Source organism: Calypte anna, chromosome 1 (assembly GCF_003957555.1).
Source record: "Calypte anna isolate BGI_N300 chromosome 1, bCalAnn1_v1.p, whole genome shotgun sequence".
Taxonomy (NCBI): Eukaryota; Metazoa; Chordata; class Aves; order Apodiformes; family Trochilidae; genus Calypte; species Calypte anna.
Window position 1 is genome coordinate 78,377,160 of NC_044244.1, and position 19,398 is coordinate 78,396,557.

The 19,398-nt window shown below is 41.8% G+C and overlaps 2 protein-coding genes across 5 annotated transcripts in view; one reads left to right on the forward strand and one right to left on the reverse strand.

The window, feature by feature from the left end:
- Positions 1 to 2,268, reverse strand: part of GTF2E1 (general transcription factor IIE subunit 1) — a 52,591-nt gene extending 50,323 nt beyond the window's left edge. For 2 of the 3 annotated variants that reach the window (XM_030453691.1, XM_030454460.1), the window contains exon 1: positions 1,516 to 1,627. The gene's annotated coding sequence lies outside the window, so the exon portion shown is untranslated. Of the gene's footprint in view, positions 1 to 1,515; positions 1,628 to 2,187 lie in introns of those variants that run through there. The other variant, XM_030455199.1, reaches the window with a different exon arrangement.
- RABL3 (RAB, member of RAS oncogene family like 3) lies at positions 1,864 to 14,435 on the forward strand. 2 transcript variants are annotated; one of them, XM_008498631.2, is made up of 8 exons: positions 1,864 to 1,961; positions 2,713 to 2,804; positions 3,905 to 4,034; positions 6,845 to 6,959; positions 8,376 to 8,526; positions 9,197 to 9,268; positions 10,761 to 10,799; positions 13,395 to 14,435. In XM_008498631.2, the coding sequence occupies exons 1-8, from the start codon at positions 1,916 to 1,918 to the stop codon at positions 13,458 to 13,460; spliced, it is 711 nt and encodes a 236-aa protein (XP_008496853.1). In that variant the 5' UTR covers positions 1,864 to 1,915; the 3' UTR covers positions 13,461 to 14,435. The 2 variants fall into 2 exon arrangements, with proteins under 2 accessions (XP_008496853.1, XP_030315344.1); XM_030459484.1 differs by lacking the exons at positions 1,864 to 1,961; positions 2,713 to 2,804 and adding an exon at positions 3,655 to 3,737.
- The last annotated feature ends 4,963 nt before the right edge of the window (positions 14,436 to 19,398 follow it).

Here is a 19,398-nt window from a genome sequence, read left to right on the forward strand (position 1 = left end):
TTTGGTTTATACAAGTTTTTGTTCACCAGGCTGTAGCGAGTATGTGCATATATGGGGTAGTGTATATACTGTGGGGGTAAACAGCAAGGAAACAGAGAAACTAAGTAAAAACGTATCAGGTTAGCTTTAATTTATGTTGTTTCTTTTTTAGAATAATTCCTTAATGTGACTTGTCTGAAAGCAAGCTGGAAACAGTATCTTTAAGGAAGTATAAGTTAAGAATGAAAATCACATCCTTGCTTATTGCTACAAGAGGGGTTTGATCCTCCCTCAAGCACATGGCTCTGACCTCCCATGCCAGCTATGGCACTCATAAGACCTTCCTGTGCACCAATCTGGATCACCAGAAGGCAGAAAAATACCTTCCTCCCATGCCTTTAACTAGGTTTTTCAACAAATTAACCAGTTAGGAGAAAAGTCTGATAAGCAACATAACCAGCAGAGGTGAGAGGATGCCAGTGCAGGGGAACAGATGAAGAGATGTTATCTTGAAAAATATTAGAACCACAGGTATTTCATGAAAGTGTAGTTTAGCTCTGCGCTGCTGAACACCCTGTTTAGAATGCTGACAGTTCCTTATTCACTGAGCCAGTTGTAATGATACAAGCTGGAGAGTTGGACCCACTTAACAGCTTGGTGCTATTCTGAGATGTGATGTCCATGTGCTTCTGAGGGAACCAATAAGATCATAAAGCCTGAGGAAACCTAACACACACACAAGAAAATATCCTGCTGACCTCGAGGATGGGAGGATCTCACTGTGTGGGCTTAGCCAGTGGCCAAACGTGGCACAAAGGAATGAGCTTAAAGATGTCTCTTTTGACAACAGCAGGCTCTTGATTCAATACCTCCACTTCATTTCACCTGCACTTTGGCCGTGCTATGGTGCCTATTACTCCTCAGATTCCCATAATCTTGCAGCTCCCTTCAAATTGTAAGTGGCACAGCCTCTGTTCTACAGCAGCACACTAAGCTTTAAAGCCAAGCAAAAGAGAAAACCCCGTACACGTTTTGCATGGCTTCCTATTCCCTGCCTTTTATGTGCCGAGTTTTAGACGTCCGACAGTGTAAGGTTTCTGTAAGACAAGACTTGAGGGGGGCTCAGCGGTACCTCCTAAACAGAAAAAAGCAAGAAACCCTCATGAACAGGACACGAGGGGAGGCAGAAGATGGTCTGGAGCCTAAGGCGAAGCCGGGCCCCAGTCACCGGCCCACCCTTGCGGGAGCACACACAACAGCGAGCGCAGCCATCGCCTCCAGCCTCTCAGCAGCACCTCAAACAACCGGAGAGAAGGACAGCCGGGCCGGGGGCCTCTGCGGGCCTCCGATGCCCACTGCCCACCACGGCGGGGCCCGCGGGAGGCGGAGCTGGGGAGGGGGCGCGCCGGGCCATTTTCCCCCTGGCGGCACCGCGTGAGCCCAACTCCCCGTGAGGGGCGGCGGGGGAGGGAGAGGGGGGGTGGGGGGGAACCCCAGCAGGTCCGCTGTGCCCCCACCCCCGGGGCCGGCACTGACCTGCCGCCGCTTCCAGCTCTCCCCGCTCCGGGCGGTGCTTCCGGCGGCTCCGCGAGGGCGCGTCACAATCCCGCGCGCGCGCACCGCGCCGCCACCGCCGGGTCTCAGCTCCTCGGGGCCCGACGCGCAATCCCAGCGGAGAGCGACGGGAAAAGCAGCCAATCGCGTCCCTCACACAGCTCCCGCCCCGCCCACAACTCCGCCGCCTTCCCGCCTTCGAGAGATTTCAACCAATCACAAACTAAAGCGCCCCCGTCTCCCCGCCCCTCCTTCCCCCTCCGCCCTCCCGGCTGCTGAGCAAGCAGCCAATGAGCCGCGGGAAGCTCGGGTGAGCGTCAGCCGCGATTGGCGGCGCCGGGAGGAGGCGGCCGCCCGCGGGTTCGTTGCTAGGGAGAGTAAGATGGCGGCTTTGGACAGGGTCAAGGTGCTGGTGTTGGGCGACTCCGGTGAGTGTCCCTCCCCCCGACGCTCCCCGACGAATACGCGCACGCACAGCGAGGGAGGGGGACGCCCCACAACCAACACCCCCTCCATCTTTTCTTGGGGTCTTCTCGGGAAGTGCCGGGCGGCGCATGCGCGGTGCCTCCCTTCCCCTGGGCCCTCCGCCCCACCTTTTCCACCCCTTCACCTTCCTCGTTCTCCCCATCTCCTCCCCGTTCTCCCGCCCTTAACTGGAAAGTATCAGGCGGGATCCTCGGGTCCATGAGCTGAGTCTCCCGGAGGATCTGTTCATCTCCCGGCGCCTACCATGGGCCTGGGCCTTGCGAGGGACTTCCCCCTTCCCCTTCCCTTTCCCCTTCCCTTTCCCCTTCCCTTTCCCCTTCCCTTTCCCCTTCCCTTTCCCCTTCCCTTTCCCCTTCCCTTTCCCCTTCCCTTTCCCCTTCCCTTTCCCCTTCCCTTTCCCCTTCCCTTTCCCCTTCCCTTTCCCCTTCCCTTTCCCCTTCCCTTTCCCCTTCCCTTTCCCCTTCCCTTTCCCCTTCCCTTTCCCCTTCCCTTTCCCCTTCCCTTTTCCTTCCCCTTCTCCTTTCGCTTCCCCTTTCCTTCCCCTTCTCCTTTCGCTTCCCCTTTCCTTCCCTTCCCACTGACCTGTGGCGGTGGAACTGTCAGGTTTAGGTCGTGTTTCTGCCCCTCACCTCTGGGCCTTTTTACTTTCCCTTGTGTCACCTCTCAGGAGTTGTCCTCCATGTGCGCTTGCAGGTGTTGGAAAGTCTTCACTCGTTCATCTCCTGTGCCAAAACCAGGTGTTGGGAAACCCGTCCTGGACAGTGGGCTGCTCAGTGGATGTTCGAGTAGGTGGCATGTTCGGTCTCTTAGTCTGAGAATAAAGCATTAGGGAAGAGAAGGACCCCTCAGGTTTTATTTTTAATTTTCATTACTAACCCCAAGAGAAGGGTGTGTTTCAGTGTTTTGCTGAGCACATGATCTTAGGAAACATACGGTATTAAGTAGGAGCCAAGCTCTTGTTTGAGCAAGTTTTGACCTTACAAGGTTGTCTAAATAAGACATGATAGTTGTCATTCACCTCTCTCCTTACTGCGATGGCCACTTGTGGGTGACAAGGCGTGGGGCAGCCACTTTTAAGTCAGAAGGCCCAGAATGTAAAGCACGCTTCCCTGAACAAAATTAATGCACAGCTAAATGGTCAGCCAAATAATGAGGCAATGACGATTTATTTGTTTAATGTGAGGGTACTGACCTGGACCATAGGGTTGCTCCTCCTCCTGTCTGCTCATTGCAGGATATACTGCCAGAACAATGAGGATGTTCATCTAGTACATTTTTGACCCAGCCTACAATCTGCATGGGACAGCGATAAACGCTTTCTTCCTTTTTCGTACTTTGCTGCATTCTCTTTGAAATGCATCACCATAGGTTAGGAGTATATTTCTAAAATGTGGACAAAAACATAGCAGGCCTGTTTGACTGTGGAGCAGAGCCAGGGGCAGAATTTGTCAATTGATTTTTTCAGATTAAATACCAAAGAGAATTTGGAGAGGAAAAAGATGTAGTCAGTTGGAATCCAATGTGGTCATCTGTATTAATATTCTTGCATTACTGCCACATGCGTTTTAACAACTGTAAGAAGTCATGACCTTACTTTTTCATTTGCTTTTGCAACATCCTATTTCTTAGCACATCATGAAGTACTAGGTTTGTTAATGCTGGGGTGGAAAGGATACTCCCTACTGCCTCACCAAGCTTCATCTCATTTAAGAGCTGTGGTGAGTGCTTGACTCATTCCCTCTCTTACCTGAAAGACTTGAAATGTTGTTGTCAAAAGAATTTACAAATTTCTATCCAAGTAATCCTTTTAACTGAATGTGGACGTGTTGTGTGGGTTAACTCCTGTGACCTGGTGCTGGTTTTACATATGTGAATTTTTCATCAGATCCATGACTACAAAGAAGGGACTCCAGAAGAGAAGACATACTACATTGAGCTGTGGGATGTTGGAGGCTCAGTGGGCAGTGCCACTAGTGTGAAAAGCACACGAGCAGTATTTTATAACATGCTGAATGGTAAGTTGGATTGGTGTCAATCTGGTTTTGGTGAAGATTTGTTTTTGTTCCTGTTACGAGCTTTTCTCTTTTTTTCTGGGGCAGGATCAAGTTCTATATAAGTCTCTTTTCTGATTCTGGTACATTTATACAGGAAAAAAATCTGACACCATTCCTAGGCAGAATTTTATGGATTCAGGCTTGAACTGGAAAGCTATTTTAGGCAAACCTGTGCAGATGAGCTTCATCAACCTTTCACTTTAAGTCTCCTGCAGCTGGCACACCAGGGAGCCTTTGAAGTTGCAGTGGCATCCCTTCCAGCTATGCCTGCAGACACAAAGGTTGCCTTCATCTTCCCAGCCCTGATAGACATGCAGAAATACAATTTATATTTTTTTGCCAGTTCAGCTCCAAAACCTACAGCAGGGAAATAATTATTTGAATTTATATGAACTTTGATTATATCCTACCCTGGCAAATTTGAACTGATTGCCCATAAAATTACAATATACTGATATTCATCTTGCCTCTGCTCATTTAATTTGCCACATTATTTTCAATAATTGAATCTTGCACCTTTCTGTAGATAGAAAGTGAAAATTTATGACTTCTGTTGAGATACTGACTTAAAGGCCTGGTAGTTCATCTGCAGCACTAATAAGAGCAAATAAGAGATTATACACATAACAATGCAGTATTTCAATTGTTACTTTTTGGCATCAAAGGATAGTTCACTAAAAGCAGATGTATACCAGATTAACAACTGCACCTGAAATTCTATCTCAAATATTCTGTTCGATTCTCATTTCTGGTTCCCAGCCATTTGTGTCCATTTTAATAATGTATTAAGCCATACAATAAACATTTTTGCTATGTGATTATTTGACTGGTTATTTCTTCCTCCTTTTGCAGTAGCAAACCTGTACCTTCTTGCTTACATTGTTGACCAGACCTCTAAATAAAGTTTGAGTTGAATTCTGCCCTCAAAGTAAGCCTCTTTGGTATATGAAAAAAATTGATTTCTTTTTGACAGGAAATCTACAGCATGGCAATGGTTATGGAGCAGAGTTGGCTATATCCTACAATAGCCCATTAGGAGATTAAATATTGAACTTAGGTGTCTGAATTGTAACTGATGACAGTATTAAAACAGAGTTATTTATCTCCTCTGCCCAAAATATATTATTAAGCAGCTTGCATATAAAAACTGTTGAGTTTGGGAGTAAGTCTTGGCTCTGGTTTCTTTCATTAGATTAATTTCTTCATTAGAGCTTGTCTCAAAAAATGCCTCTCTGCCACCTGATTTAAGAAGAGAAGATGAATTAGTTTCTTCTGCCTGACTGTGTGCTTTCTGGGCTTGCAGTGGTCTGAAAAAAGTGAGATCAAAAGGCAGTTAATCTTTGGTCGTGGTTTGATTTTAGATCTGCTTTGGCATCACCTTATCTGATGGCATGGACTGTGATACTCTAGGACAGTGACTGAACAAGGAAGGCTGTGGATTGCAGACCTTGGGGGAGACAGGAACATTTCCTTGAGTGGTCATTGGTCCTGCCTGTCAATTTTTGGTGTTGACACAAGTCTTCTTCTGCTGGTGCAACTAACTGTAGGCTTTAGGTGAAGCAGATAAGGGAGATGACCAATCAAAAATGCAACCAAGGTAGAGTGTCTGGGGGTGGAGAGTGTTTTTCACAGATGATGCAGCACTGTCTCTGATTCTGTTGCTGCAGGCCAAGTTACATTGTGTCAGATTTTTTTCTCCCTCCGATGGGGGTGGACATGCAGTTAAATTGCCTTTTTATCCTGTTACTGACATAAATCCTTTGAAACGGGGCTATGGTTGTGATGTGTTGGAACTCTCATTGGAGAGTTTGTGCACAGTCGTGTAGGACAGTGGAAAATATTTGTGGAAATGTGGTTTGTTTGCAGTGTGTACAGTGGGTTGCACCTTTGGGAGTTTAGGTTGAAGATTAAATCGGTAAATTTTCTCCACCTGTAGGCTGTGAAGTGTGCAGAGAATTAATACTGATGAAGATAGGAGGTATAATTCTTATAATATCTTTGATTTAATGAAGGCTGGAGGAAGTGGGAACATTCCACAGGTTGCAGAAGGTGTCAATAAATAGAAGAAATTTGCTAGCAGGAGCTGGTAATTGAGTTAGGAGTTATGGTTATCAGAAGTGGGTGTCTGTTAATAGCACAGCTAGGAAATTTGGCTGCCTCTTTTTATATCTCAGAATTTACATTCTGAAGAATCACGGTAATGAAAATGCTAGCAGCTTGATCTTAAATACATGAAATATCATTAAATTCATGTTTCTACCAACCATCTGGTGGACTGTGAAAGTTTCTACCTCCCCAAGAATGTAGCATTAGTTCTTGAAACTGCAGAAAAGGAATGGCACTGTCTAATCTCTTTGAAACAAAGGAATAGCCTTTAGACTTCTTAGATGATGTGACAGAAAGGTAGTTATGTTTACCAACTATGCAGAATAAACAAAAGCTAAATTCTCTGCTGTAATTTTCAGTATCATTAGGACTTAGAGCAGAGCAGAATCAGGAAATGCCTGCAGACTGCTTGCAGTTTAAAACCTGAGACAGCTGTTTGTTTCCTCCTTTCATGAGGTTTTTCTCTTAGCTTTTATCCAGTTCCTGATAAGCAAATCCTGTTGCATCCTGATATTTTCAGCTTTACTCATTCACTGTAACTGAAGTGGTTAGACATCCCTTTCTTCATTCTCAGGTATCCGGAAACCTGCGTATGTTGTTTTGGTAAGATAAGGAAAAAAAAATGTCATTAAATAACATCTTAACTGCCTTTTCTTTTACTTTAGGGATAATTCTAGTGCATGACTTAACCAACAAGAAATCATCCCAGAATCTCTATCGCTGGTCTTTGGAAGCACTCAACAGAGATGTGGCTCCAACAGGAGTTCTTGTGACAAATGGGTGAGTGAAAAGCATGTGTGCAGGATTAAGACACAATAATTCCAAGCTGTTATAGAAGTCTTTGTCATCCCTGAGGCTACCTGATGTTCATGTGAAAAAAGATGTGGCTAGACTTTCAAGAAAGAAAAAATAGGGTGTATCAAAGAATATTACTGCTCATTTTGGTTTGCACTGCCAATCAGGCCATTCTGCCAGTAAATTCCTAAACTGTATGGCAGAGGCCTTACTTTAAGGGGAAAGATGTTGATTGTGTCCTTTGTCTCTGTGAGACTGGGTCCAGTCCCTGACACCTGAAGATTTGTGTCTGTACTGAGACGTGCAAAGCCCTTGTCCAGAAGTGTCATGGGGCAGCATGTTGCTGTTAGAAAAGGCTTTCCCTCAAGGCTGATTTTTGGTTTGGGCAGTGGGGGGATTATTTCAGGAGTGTGCTTAAAAAAAATGGTTTGAAAATGCTTCTTAAACAGCACAATCCTAATTAGCTTTCCAGCATAGTGTCAAGTGTTTCTTCTTGTGTATCCGGGCTCCTGTTACACATGTAGTCAAAGAGGTTTTAAAATCACTGATAAAGGTCACACATTATCAGGGAAACTATAAGAAGCTTTTTGTGGGAAGAATATCAGTTGTTTATCTGCCTGTTCTATAGAAACATGGGAGAAGAGAAAGAGGGTTTCTATTATAAAAAGTGCAGATTTCTCCAGTTTTTCCACATACTGGTTCTTCATGATTGTTATAATTTTCAAAAGCTTAAATTCTGTCAGAGACAGTTGCTCAGCCACTAGCAGTTGCTAGGTCAAGTTGTTGCTGTTGGTTCTAAAATTACTTTCTAGAAAACTTGATTCAGGTCAAAATGAAAGACACGTGATTATGCTAGCTGAGAGGAATTATCTTGGATTTGTGATGACAATTGTAATATTATTTATTATATAAAGGCTATATTTGATCATTATTCATATCTGAACTGGAACTCAAGCTTGTTGGAATTCAGCTTGTAGTGAGTAACTGTACTTGAATTTATAAGGCCTAGTAACTTGCCATCACAGAACTGTTGTTGTAGTCCTCTTTGATCAGAGATAGGAAGGGGTAGTGTTTCATAGTTGTTATTTATTTCATTGCCTCTCCTTAGAAAGTATAGATATATGAGGAATATGTTCAGAGATATCAGCTCTTTGATGTGTCTCTGGTGACTGCATGCACTTGGTACAATACTGGAATTCCTATTTTTTTCCTCCTTGTGTTAGCATTTATGAACCACATAGTGGTTCATCTGTGCTGAGAAGAAATCCAGATCATGTGGTTTCTTTTCTTTTTCAGTCCCTGTTTAGTGACTTAGATGCAGAGGCTCTTCCTTAATTTACAGATACAGGCCACTTGCATTGCCATGGCTTTATTCAGAATTGTATTTCTTTCCCTCATCAGTGACTATGACCGTGAACAGTTTGCTGATAACCAGATTCCACTGCTGGTAATAGGAACAAAGCTGGATCAGATCCCAGAAACTAAGCGGAATGAAGTTTTGACCAGAACAGCTTTCTTGGCTGAAGATTTCAATGCTGAAGAGATAAATTTGGTTGGTATCCTTGTTACCAGTGTTGTTTTTTTTTTCTTTTATATGGAACTGTTTCTGATTTTTAGTAAGTAAAGGTGTTGTTACAAAAATCAAGGTTTTTGAGATTTTCTCAGCAATGTTGGAGTAATTTTGATTGTCTGAGTTGTTTCCTTGGTGAAATGGTTGTCTTTGTCTCATTATAGGGATGTACAGGCAGTGGTAGATAAGGTCACTGAAGCTTAGAATTGGTGGTCTCGAGTTTAGTTTTCCCCATTCTTAGTTCTAAGAGACTATCATTGAATGAAACATCAATATAACTTTATATATGTGTGTATATAGCATGGATAAATGTATAAAAGTACACATATGCTGTGTGAATGCTTGTATGTACACACACATGCATTACCTCTTGTGTAGGCTGTATGAATTATTAGCTGACTGCATAGATGGTGGCAGAAGGAAGATGTGAACTGCATAGCAGGGTATTTAGAATTCTGTGGTTGATTCACAGAACAGAAGTTGGCCTTTTCACTTAAATGACTGAAGGTCAGAAATCAGCAGATACACAGTGTTTTCCCTTGCTGACAGCATGTGCATGTGTCAGGGGAAAGGGTGTGTTGATTTCCATGGGTATGGCTTTCTTGCATTGATTTCCTTGTGCTTGGTTTGTTGTTGTTTTTGTGCATTCTAGGATTGTACCAATCCTCGTTACCTGGCTGCAGGGTCATCCAATGCTGTCAAGCTAAGCAGGTTTTTTGATAAGGTAGGTGAAGTCAAACTATGTGTTTAGCACTGGCTGTGATTTGAACATACAACACCAATCACCTGCTTCTTTCATGTTCCACTTTTGGAGTTGGTTCAAGCCAGATGTGGGGTGGCCAAAAATTGTTCTGCTTTTGGAACCCTTCAGAAAATAGCTAATCTGTTTGAAGGTCTGATTCTTGGTCTGCATACCCACCACAGGAAGGACATGGAGCTCTTAGAGCTAATCTAGAGGAGGGCCATGAAGATAATCAGAGGGCTGGAGCTCCTCTCCTGTGGGGACAGGCTGAGAAAATTGGGGTTGTTGAAAGCCTGGAGAAGAGAGCTCCAGGGAAACCTTATAGTGGTCTTCAGTACCTGAAGGAGGCCTACAGGAAAGGTGAGGACACTTTTTACAAGGGTATGGAGTAATGGCACAGTGGGTAATGGCATTAAGATGGAAGAGGGTAGATTAAGGTTAGACATTAGGAAGAGATTCTTTAGTGTAAAAGTGGTGAGACTCTGGCATGGGTTGTCCAGGAAGTTAAGGATGCCTCATCCCTGGATATGTTCAAGGCCAGGCTGGATGCTGCTTTGAGCCACTTTATTGAGAGGTATCCCTGCCCATGGCAGGGGGCTTGGAACTAGATGTCCTTTAATGTCCCTTCTAACAAAAAACATTCTATGGTTCTGTTAATTAAAAAGAGGTCACAAATGTGCAAAGACATTCTGCTTCTAAAGTCCTTAGGCAGGCCAGAGAGTTTGCAGTGTGCTAAGGTAGCAATGTGGGGAGTACAAAACTATGGTTAGCTCTGTTGCTCCACATTAAAGCTAACTTCAGGAATTAAGAAATGTTGCATACTACTCTACTATCCTGTACAAGAGAGCATCAAGGCCTACTGTGAAAATGACAGAAGGAATACTCTAGTTGAAGTATCCCCTGGACAAAGAGATCATAGTGGAGCAGATCACTCCCTGTAATAATCATGCTCTAGGGGATATTTGGCCTGAATTTTCTTTGGAGGAGGGTGCTGACAGTACAGCATGTTACAAATCTCTTTGATTCTTGATAGTACTACCTCCATAGGTATTCTTCATTACAGTTTGTGCTGCGAATCGGGCTACCACTTGTCAAGCATCACCTGTGCCCTGTGTCTACTCAGAACTGATGGAGTTGTTATGCATCTGCAAAGAGCTTTTTTTGATGCTCAGAACTGCTGCACCCACTGAGAGGGGTGGGAATAACTGTAACTCACGTCATTGCCTCTGTCACTAAAGAGGCTACTAATTAAGTGTGTCAAAGTTGAGGATAACACAGCCTTAGTAAGAATTTCTGGAGGTGGAAGCTCCTATGTGTAATAGAGCACTTAAAGCATTAGGCCTGGAGGAGGGGTTGTGAGTTCAGACCTTGTCCCAGTCAGCCTTCCATTTTGGTTCTCACACGTGAAGTATTGGTTGGAATCTGAGGTTATGAATATGCTGTACCAGTTAACATCATTCTCTGTTTTTCCCAGGTCATAGAGAAGAGATACTTCTTAAGAGATGGCAATCAGGTTTGTCAGTTTTCCTCCTTTTTTGTTTTGTTTTTCCCTGTGTAATGTGATCTGCTGACAGAGTCCTCTGTAAAACTTAAAGATGTGACTTAAATGATAATCTGTGCTAGTAATTGAGTTTCTAAGCCTGTAGAAGCACAGTTTTTTTGGATAGACAGAGAAATGGCTGATTCCTGTCAGCTGAAGTATTGATCTGTGATATGATTGTCAGTGAAATAATTAAGTATGCTAACGTAGTAGAAATTGCAAGAATGAGGTAAAATGGGAAAATATCATCTCTCTCAGACCTGTCAGCTTTAGGTTGCTTGGTTAAAGATTTATGCCAGTGCTGCTCCCCTGAAGAAAAGGCTTTTTTGTCAGAGATGTGACTAGTATTGTATGTTTTGTATGGGTAGTTTTCATAGAACCAGAGGAGCTGCAAGAAAAATGGCAGTGTGATACCAGCTTGTAATTCATTCCTGAAGGGCTGAACTATACTGTTTTCAGTACAGTTGGTGAAGATTAAAGACTGTCCTGGTTTGGGCAGGCCACCTTAACGTTTTGTAGCCCCACATTCTCAGGTGCAGTCTGCCATGTGGGGAGCAGTGAGGTTCCAGCTACTCTATCTGTGAAGTGCTTGCAAATTACCACAAACAGCATCACTGAAATACAATAGAATGTATTGTTAGATGTAGCTCTGCTGAAAGCCTCTTAGGGAGAGTTGAGGGAAAAAATAGCCACAAATTACAAAATGCTTACTTTCTTTGACCATTTTTTTAATGCCTTTTAAAAATAAATCTGCTTTTTCCTGTGTCAGTTTTGCATGATGCCTTTTTTCCTCCCTGTTCCTCACATTCTAGTGAAAGAAAGTTACTTTCCATGGAGATAATAGCTTAATGCAGAAACCTGCTTCTGTACTGATTGTCTTTGATGTATTATGTAAGATTTTTGTTTTTCTTATTTAATCATTTTTAGTGGCTAGCCAGGGATTAACTTTACATTACTTATGGCTGCATGCCAAAGTTTACAGCCTTCTGATGACTACTTTCTTCTGCCTCACTGACAACAGCTCAAAAGCTTAAACCAAATCTTAAGCAGTAGACAGTCATATCTAAAGAGACAAAATCCAAATGGAACTGGAAATTTCATTTATAACATCCTCATTTTATTATTTTTAATTATCTACTTAATATAAATCTTACAAGTGTGTTTGTAGGCTTTCTAGAAAAGGTCTCTTTCATCACTCTTTTTTTGAGATATTTCTATTACAGACTTTTCATTCTTTACATCCTGATTAAGTTTATAATTGTTTTTAGCTGTGACTTTGATCAGGTATCTGATAAATAAATAGTTACTCTTAAGTCTTTAGTTTGATATGAAAAATGCTAGAGCAGATAAGTTTTCAGGACATTGATGTCCTCCTACTTCTTAGTTATAGCGATTGCACTTTTCCTTTTAAAATTCCCAAGGTGGTTTTGATGAGATGAACTTTTGTGCAAAATCTGCCTAATTTTACCCTTAGAGATGATTGCAAAACAATTCCTGAATGAATACCTTGCCATATCCATTTGTGTTTTGGGCCTGAAAGCCCTGACTAAATTTAAATTGTGGAGGTGTAGTGGACTTTTATTTTGGGTAAGCTCTTCAGCTTTCTCAGTTTACCAGTGAACTGTGTAACCTGAGCAATTTATTTTGTATCGTAAATTACATTTTCAGCCCATACCATCAGACATGCCCATGTTCACCTGTTCGTAGTGCTTAGTTGACACCTTCCATTATAATATATTGTATTTCTGTGACACTGGAATTCTTTTGGGAGGATGTGTTTAGTATGTGTTTACTGGGTCCGCTGTGTCTGCTTGTATGTAGTTAGATATCTAAAGGTTATTCTGGACCGTAATCAAATAGTTTTATGATGCCACCAATAGGACAGACATAATATAGAGTATTACAAAGCAGTGGGTCTTTCTTTTGGGGGATTCACAGGTGCATTAGATTGCAAATCTGTTTTAAACACACCTATGGCAGAGAAGCTTCTGGTCTCAAGTAGATTTTCTTTCTAAGCACTCACTGTCGTGGTGTAATCAGTGTCTACATATGGGCTGCAAAAGCAGGAGTGATAATGCTTTGTATTGTTGCAGCCATTTCTATTCTGATGATTTTCTTGAAGCTCTGAGCAATTGATAAAACTGTACTTGTAACTACCAGTGAAGTGCTGCTGTCTCAGCTTAGAAGGAATAAACTCTCAACAGCTTTTTAATAGGACTTGGTAATACTATTTTGAAGTTTTAAAAATTAATGGAGGAAAACTTCTTGTATGCATTTGAAGTATGAACTTTGAAACCTGTAATTAACTGGTTTAGGATTTGCTCAATAAATTAATGCTTTCGTTGTAACCTTTGCCAAAAAGCTTTAAGGGACAAATGAGCCATACTTTAGATTTGCATCTTGTTTAATTGATGGTGCTTCTCTAGTAGTAGGCTGCAGCATTCTAGTCCTGATTCTGGAGACATCGAGGAAGAGGAAGGTATTGTTGTAGTTGTCTTGGTAACAGATACTCTGATGAGGGATAGGAGGAGTTCATCCTGATTCTTAACTTTTCTTTCCTGTCTCTAGATTCCTGGCTTTTCTGAAAGGAAAAGGTTTGGAGGAGGAACACTGAAGAGTCTTCATTATGACTGAATGCTGAAGAAGTGGAAGATGACTTCTCCAAGCTCCTAATGACATTCCCACTCCAACTGGATGCTTAAAGACAATAAAGCAGAGTAAAATGATGCTATGCTTTGGCCACATAGACTGCTGAAGCTGCTCTTGTTGGAAAAGACTTGGGGAAGAATTTCCAAAAATCGAATTCGAAGCCTGGAATGTTTCTTAGGATTGCAAACTCTCTGGATATCTGGGAGCATTTGGGGAATGTGTGCAATCAACTGAATGCCTCTCACACACTGTTGTGGGAAGCTTTATCATACATAGCACATATATTCATCTTGGAAAGATGTCTGCATTTTGGAAAACTTATGGACAATCTTTGCAATGAATTAAGTTTATCTTACCTCTAAAGGAAATATGACACCGAGTGGGCTTCTCATTTGCAGTAAAGTGAGCAAAACAAGTTAGCAAAATGTAAAAATGAATAAGGAATGGTCCTGAAAATAATAGAATGCCTTCATTAAATTAGTAGTAGTGTCTCACCTGGAACACACTGTTCAGCCTTATTCAAAAGGGATCAGAGGAACAGGCAAAAGAGAAAATAGATTTAAAGCCTTGAGAAGAAAACAAGTGGTCTTAATTCTGCTGCTTGAATTAAAATTGTTTACCTTGGTCAAAGTTAATCAATACTGCTTTTTGTCTTTTCATAATTGAGTATAGTCTTCTTAATATTAAATTAAAAGGCATCTCATTGAAAGTTGATGGAAAATGCATGTTTTTATACAGTGCTTATTTGGAACAAAGGTGGCATGATCTTATTGAGCCTGAGAGCTTAGTGGATTCAGAAAACATGAAATGTAAGAATATCATCTGAACCAGATGGAAATTTAAGACGGATATAAAGCCCTATATAAAGCAGGATCTGGTCATGATTAGAAGGAAAGTTTTGTAGCTGGGATGTTTCCTTTTCATTTTTAGTACTAAGGATAAAGGAGTCTTGGCATGACCTGATCTGATCTACTGTGTTGTCTTTTCATAATTTCTTACCTCCTCATAATTACATGGAGTGGTAAAAGCCTGATTTATGGCAGTTTCTTCTTTCCCCTCCTTCCTGGTAGTTACCTTTAATGATTAAGCCTCTGGCAAATGCTAACTAAGAGCTTGAGTTAGATATAAATACAGATTAATAATAAATGGGGATAGAAGAAAATAAAATGCTGGTGTGAAATTGAAAGTTAGCAGAGTTCTGCAGTCTCCTAAATTACATCTGCCTGCAGCTTTTCTCTAGCAGCTTCTTGAAGACAAATGGAAAACCACCTATTGCCACCAATCAGGCAAAAAAATGACTGCTAGGTACACCAGTCAGACTTGTTAAAAATACGGTTATTTTGCTTTTTCTTAGGCCAGAAAAGTCTTGGACCATTTGTAAGTACAAGTGCAGTGAGTTTTTAGATGCCCATATAAGATAGGCTATTAGTTTACATTTAGTTTACAACCAGCAAAAATAAGTTACAGAAATAGCAGATAACCCATATCTGAGCTGTGCAGTTTCTGACAGCAGCAATGTCTCTCTCTTCCACTTTGACAATCAAAGGTGGAATTGTTTTCTCAAGGTCAGCTGCTGTCTTGGGGTAATCAGTTTTGGGCTCCCTCCAGTTACAAGGAACTGCAGAGCAGAACAAGCAAGCTAAGGTTATTTATTCCTTCAGCCTGTGGCTTCTTTAGGAGAGGTGAAGTGGTGTAGGGTGAGTGAGGCCATTTAGTTTAAGATGCTGCATGAAACAGGAGTTGTAGAGGTCTTTGGTTTGGAGGAGGTAGCTGTCATAAGTAGCTCTCTCCAATTAATCAAAAAAGGAACATTGCTTGCTGTGACACGGGGTGACCTAAGTACTAGGTGCAGGTTACCTGTGTTTCTGCATTTCACTCCCGAGGCTCCACAAAAAAGAAATGTTTTCATGTGAAAAATCTTGTGAAGGTCAGGAGGAAGGGAGAATACATAGTTCCTGTGCATCAGTGGGACTGCAGGTGATGACAATCAAAGATTTAGGAGCAAATTTTGAAAAAGATACTGTTGTGGTAGGAGGAAGACATGATAAAGGGACCGGTACCGAGGAAAAGTAGAGTAGAAGGTTAGCAGATTGAGATGGTTTGCTTGAGGCTGTGGCTCTTGCTCTAGCTCAGCTAAGTCTGTCTGGACTCAGTCATCCAGCTATAAGGCATAAAACTCCTCCAAGAATGTGACTTGAGCTGATGTGTGGTCTGACTTCATGGTCAGTCTCTGTCCCATCTCCAAAGTGTTTCACTCCCTGGAGACAAGACTGATAGATCTGTTAATCAAAGTGCAATGCTTTCAATACATGGGAAGTGAAAGAATTTACCCATTTTAATTTTAGCCTGGATGTCTAAAAGAACAAAGAAATGAGTACCAACATTGTTTGTCTTGTCACAATATTTATTCTGATGTCACCAACCTTAACTCTGTCCTACATAAATAAATCATTTATCTTCAGTAGTTAGTTTTAACGCACTGAAAACCTTTTAGGTAGCCGTGATCTGGTTATCCTTCTTTAGAAGGCAAAGGCCAAATTTCTGAATTGTTCTCCTACAGCCCTGAAAAATGGTTACAGACCAGAATTACAGTGCTTTAACATTTATGTCCCCCAATTAAAATAGATTGCTTTGTAAAACATCTGTGTGGGTTTTTCCACGTACTTTTTTCTACTTCTTCCAGTATATCATCAGGATCAAGGTATGGAAATTAGCGTATTTGAGTTATGCTTAAATAAAATCCTGAAATTTCATGGTTTTCCCTGTTTGGGGTTGAGTAATTGCAATACTCATGTTTTGTAGTTTTCACATTTGTGTGACTGGAGCACACTGTGGCTCTCTTGAAATACCATTTTTGTTTGTAATGGTAGCTTCTATTTTCCTAAATATAATGCAAAAGCAGAATGGGCTGATAATTGTCATAAAATCATTGAATGGTTTGGGTTGGAAGGGACCTTAAAGATCATATAGTTCCAGCCTGCCTGCCAGGGGCAGGGATCCCTCCCACTAGACCAGGCAGCTCCAAGACCCATCCAGCCTGACAGTGAGCACCTCCAGGGATGGGGCAGCCCCAACTTCCTTGGGCAACCTGTGCCAGTGTCTCACCAACCTCACAGGAAAGATACAAGATTATGAAATAAGACAAATCACAGGAAATAGCAGAAGCTGTTGCCAGTGCCATTGACCTGCTGACTTCAGTGTAGTGTGGGATTACATGGAACTTCCTCTTTATTTTAGTTGGAGATAGTGGCTCCGTACACAAGTTCTAACAGTTTAGCACCCATATTGGTTTTGTGTATAGAACTGGAATATCTCCCACCTGCTGTGGTGTATATCAAATGTCAGGATCCAGTGGGTGATCTAGAATGAACATCCCAGTATTTTACTTTACACTTATTGCTCCATCCCTTCTGTGCTTTTGCATTACTTCTGTCTCAAAATGTCTCTGTTTTAAATTATCACTAGAAAGCCCTGTGTTGATCTTTCTCCCAAATATTCCAGGCACGTCCTGTGTTATTGTAATGTTGTGAATCCAATAGGAATCATTTTCATCCAAACAGGTCCCCAGTCAAGGTTAAGTATCCTACTTGCTTAGATCTCAAGAGGTGATGATTATGTATCCTTTTTCTTCCTAGGACAAGGTTCATGCATTTCACATCAAAGCACTTTTACCTGGTTCCTTTAAACTGGAGCTGCTTGATCTCTCCATCTTACTTCCCTGGTGGAAAAACATGCTCAGATGCTGTGCACCAGAGGGTCAATGGCTCATGCAGGTAGAGTTAAGATATGTTATCCTGCCCATATTGACACAGCTGAAATGTATAGCAAACAAACAGTGAGCCTCCCCTCTTTCCAATTGGCTTGGTAGAGCTTTCTGGTTGATTCATGACCAGTTTGATGACTGAGGGTATAGTCAGAAGCATGAGCATGTCCTAAATATAGAAAAGCTTCCAAATGTGCCCCTCTTGATTTCCATGCAGAAAAGTAGGAAATGTGTACTGTAACCTTAAATTCTTTAGTATACTTTTTTGTTCTTGTAGTAGCAGGATTATCTGCTCCTTGCAGCAATCTTTAGCAAAGGTGCCCCTGGCTTTAAGTATGTGAAGCCTACCCAGTAATGGGGTTTTTGGTGAACCCTAACAGAGATTTTCATAATTGAGAATATTTGCAGAGACTGCTGCAATATGCTCCATTTATCACAAATGAAGTACGATCTGCTGCTTCGCAGCCTGCAGTCAGTAGATGTTTTCAGTGAGTTGTAGTGAAGTCAGGGCTTGAATCCTAGTTTTGCAGTTGATAAGCAGATGACAGACTTTACGGATTGAAAACCTGTTCCTGCTTTTCAGCAACAGAAGCTTAATCCTCCTATTTCTTTTGTTAGTGTGCACTTCCAGGTAGAAGTCATGTTTCTGTCTCACTTTCCTTGTGAGGATGCCAGTTACTTTGATTCCTTAAGAGGGCTGAACAATTCTGTGGCTTAGTGCACAGGTTCTCTTTGACAAAAAGCCATTATCATTATTGATGAACCTGTCCACTGGAAGTGCTCAGAAGTGGAGCCTTCCTTAGGGTGTGCTTTGCTGCAGCACTGTGTGTTAGGTCCTCAGATGGACACTGGTTTTGGAAAAAGCATCAGGTAGGGGAACATCCAGAAGAGAAGAAAGAAAACAAAATCAGTGCCAATTCCCTTTAATTCCAAACCTCCAATCAACTACAAACCTTTTCTAACTAGTGAGGGCCTGATAATGCAGCCAAAAGTAATGTTCTTAGTATTTCCCATTTGTGCTACCGGTGGCTTATTCTAACATCTGCTCAGTAAATGGGGAAAATGTTTCTTTATGATACATGAGAATACCCATGGAAGAATTTACTTCTTAACTTTGAAGTAAGTTGAAGTACTGTTAAGAACTAACCTTGGGTATATGAGCAGCATAAGGGCTTTTCACTGGGCAGGCAAAGCTGGAATAAATCCATGATTCTCTGGGGCTGAGTCTAAGCAGATCTGGAAATTAGATGTAGTTCTCTTTCAGTGAGAGTGATGATGGCTGAAATAGTTAATGGAAGAAAGCAGATTTGCCATTGTTTGTTTTTTTTCAGGGTAGAGTTAGGAGCTTTTTGAAAGACATGCTTTAGCACAGCTTCTAGGAGAGGTATCCTGGTATATTTGTGAAGTTGGTTTAGGCAATCAGAGCTCCCTGTGACAGTAAAGAAACTGTGAAATCTAGCTTTGTCAGATCAGCTGCTTAGCCAGTCCCTGCTGCAAATACCCTTACAGATAGGCCTGTGTTTTCTTTTTCCCACTTTGGTTTTGTACCACTGAGATACAGTCCCTTGGACTTACCAATGCATAGCAACTCTGGTTCCATGCCTACTGCAATTGCACAGGAATTTTTTTTTCTCAGCATGCCACTGTGGAGTTCTCTCAAGAAGATGTTGTATACAAGAGAAGCTCATAAATAAAAACACATGTTTTTTTCTTGACTAAATTAAGCAAATGAAAGTCTGAGCTCTATGGATGATCCAGCTCAGAAGTTCATTCATGTCTGTTGACCAGGAGAAAGAGCAGGAAGTGAAATAGTGTGTGATTAACCTATACACATCTATATTCCCTTTGACCTGAAAGTTAACATTTACAAAGTGGAAACATGCTGCTGGCTTTGGGTTAAAGATTTATTAAAGGGCAGGGAGGCCCAGTACCTTTAAAAGCTAGGACTACATTCAGAGTTTTCATCTTGCTGTCTGATGCCCTACTCTCTTCCTGTGGCTTGTTCTGCTGTGGGCCTGATGGGCTGTTCTGCCCTTGATGAATAAAAGGTCAGAACACAAATTGTCATAAATTAGCACCCTCTTTAGCCATTGCACCAGAGTGGGAAAGGACAGAACAGGGCATGTTTAATTTTTTTAATTTTTTTCTGACTGCTGGGTG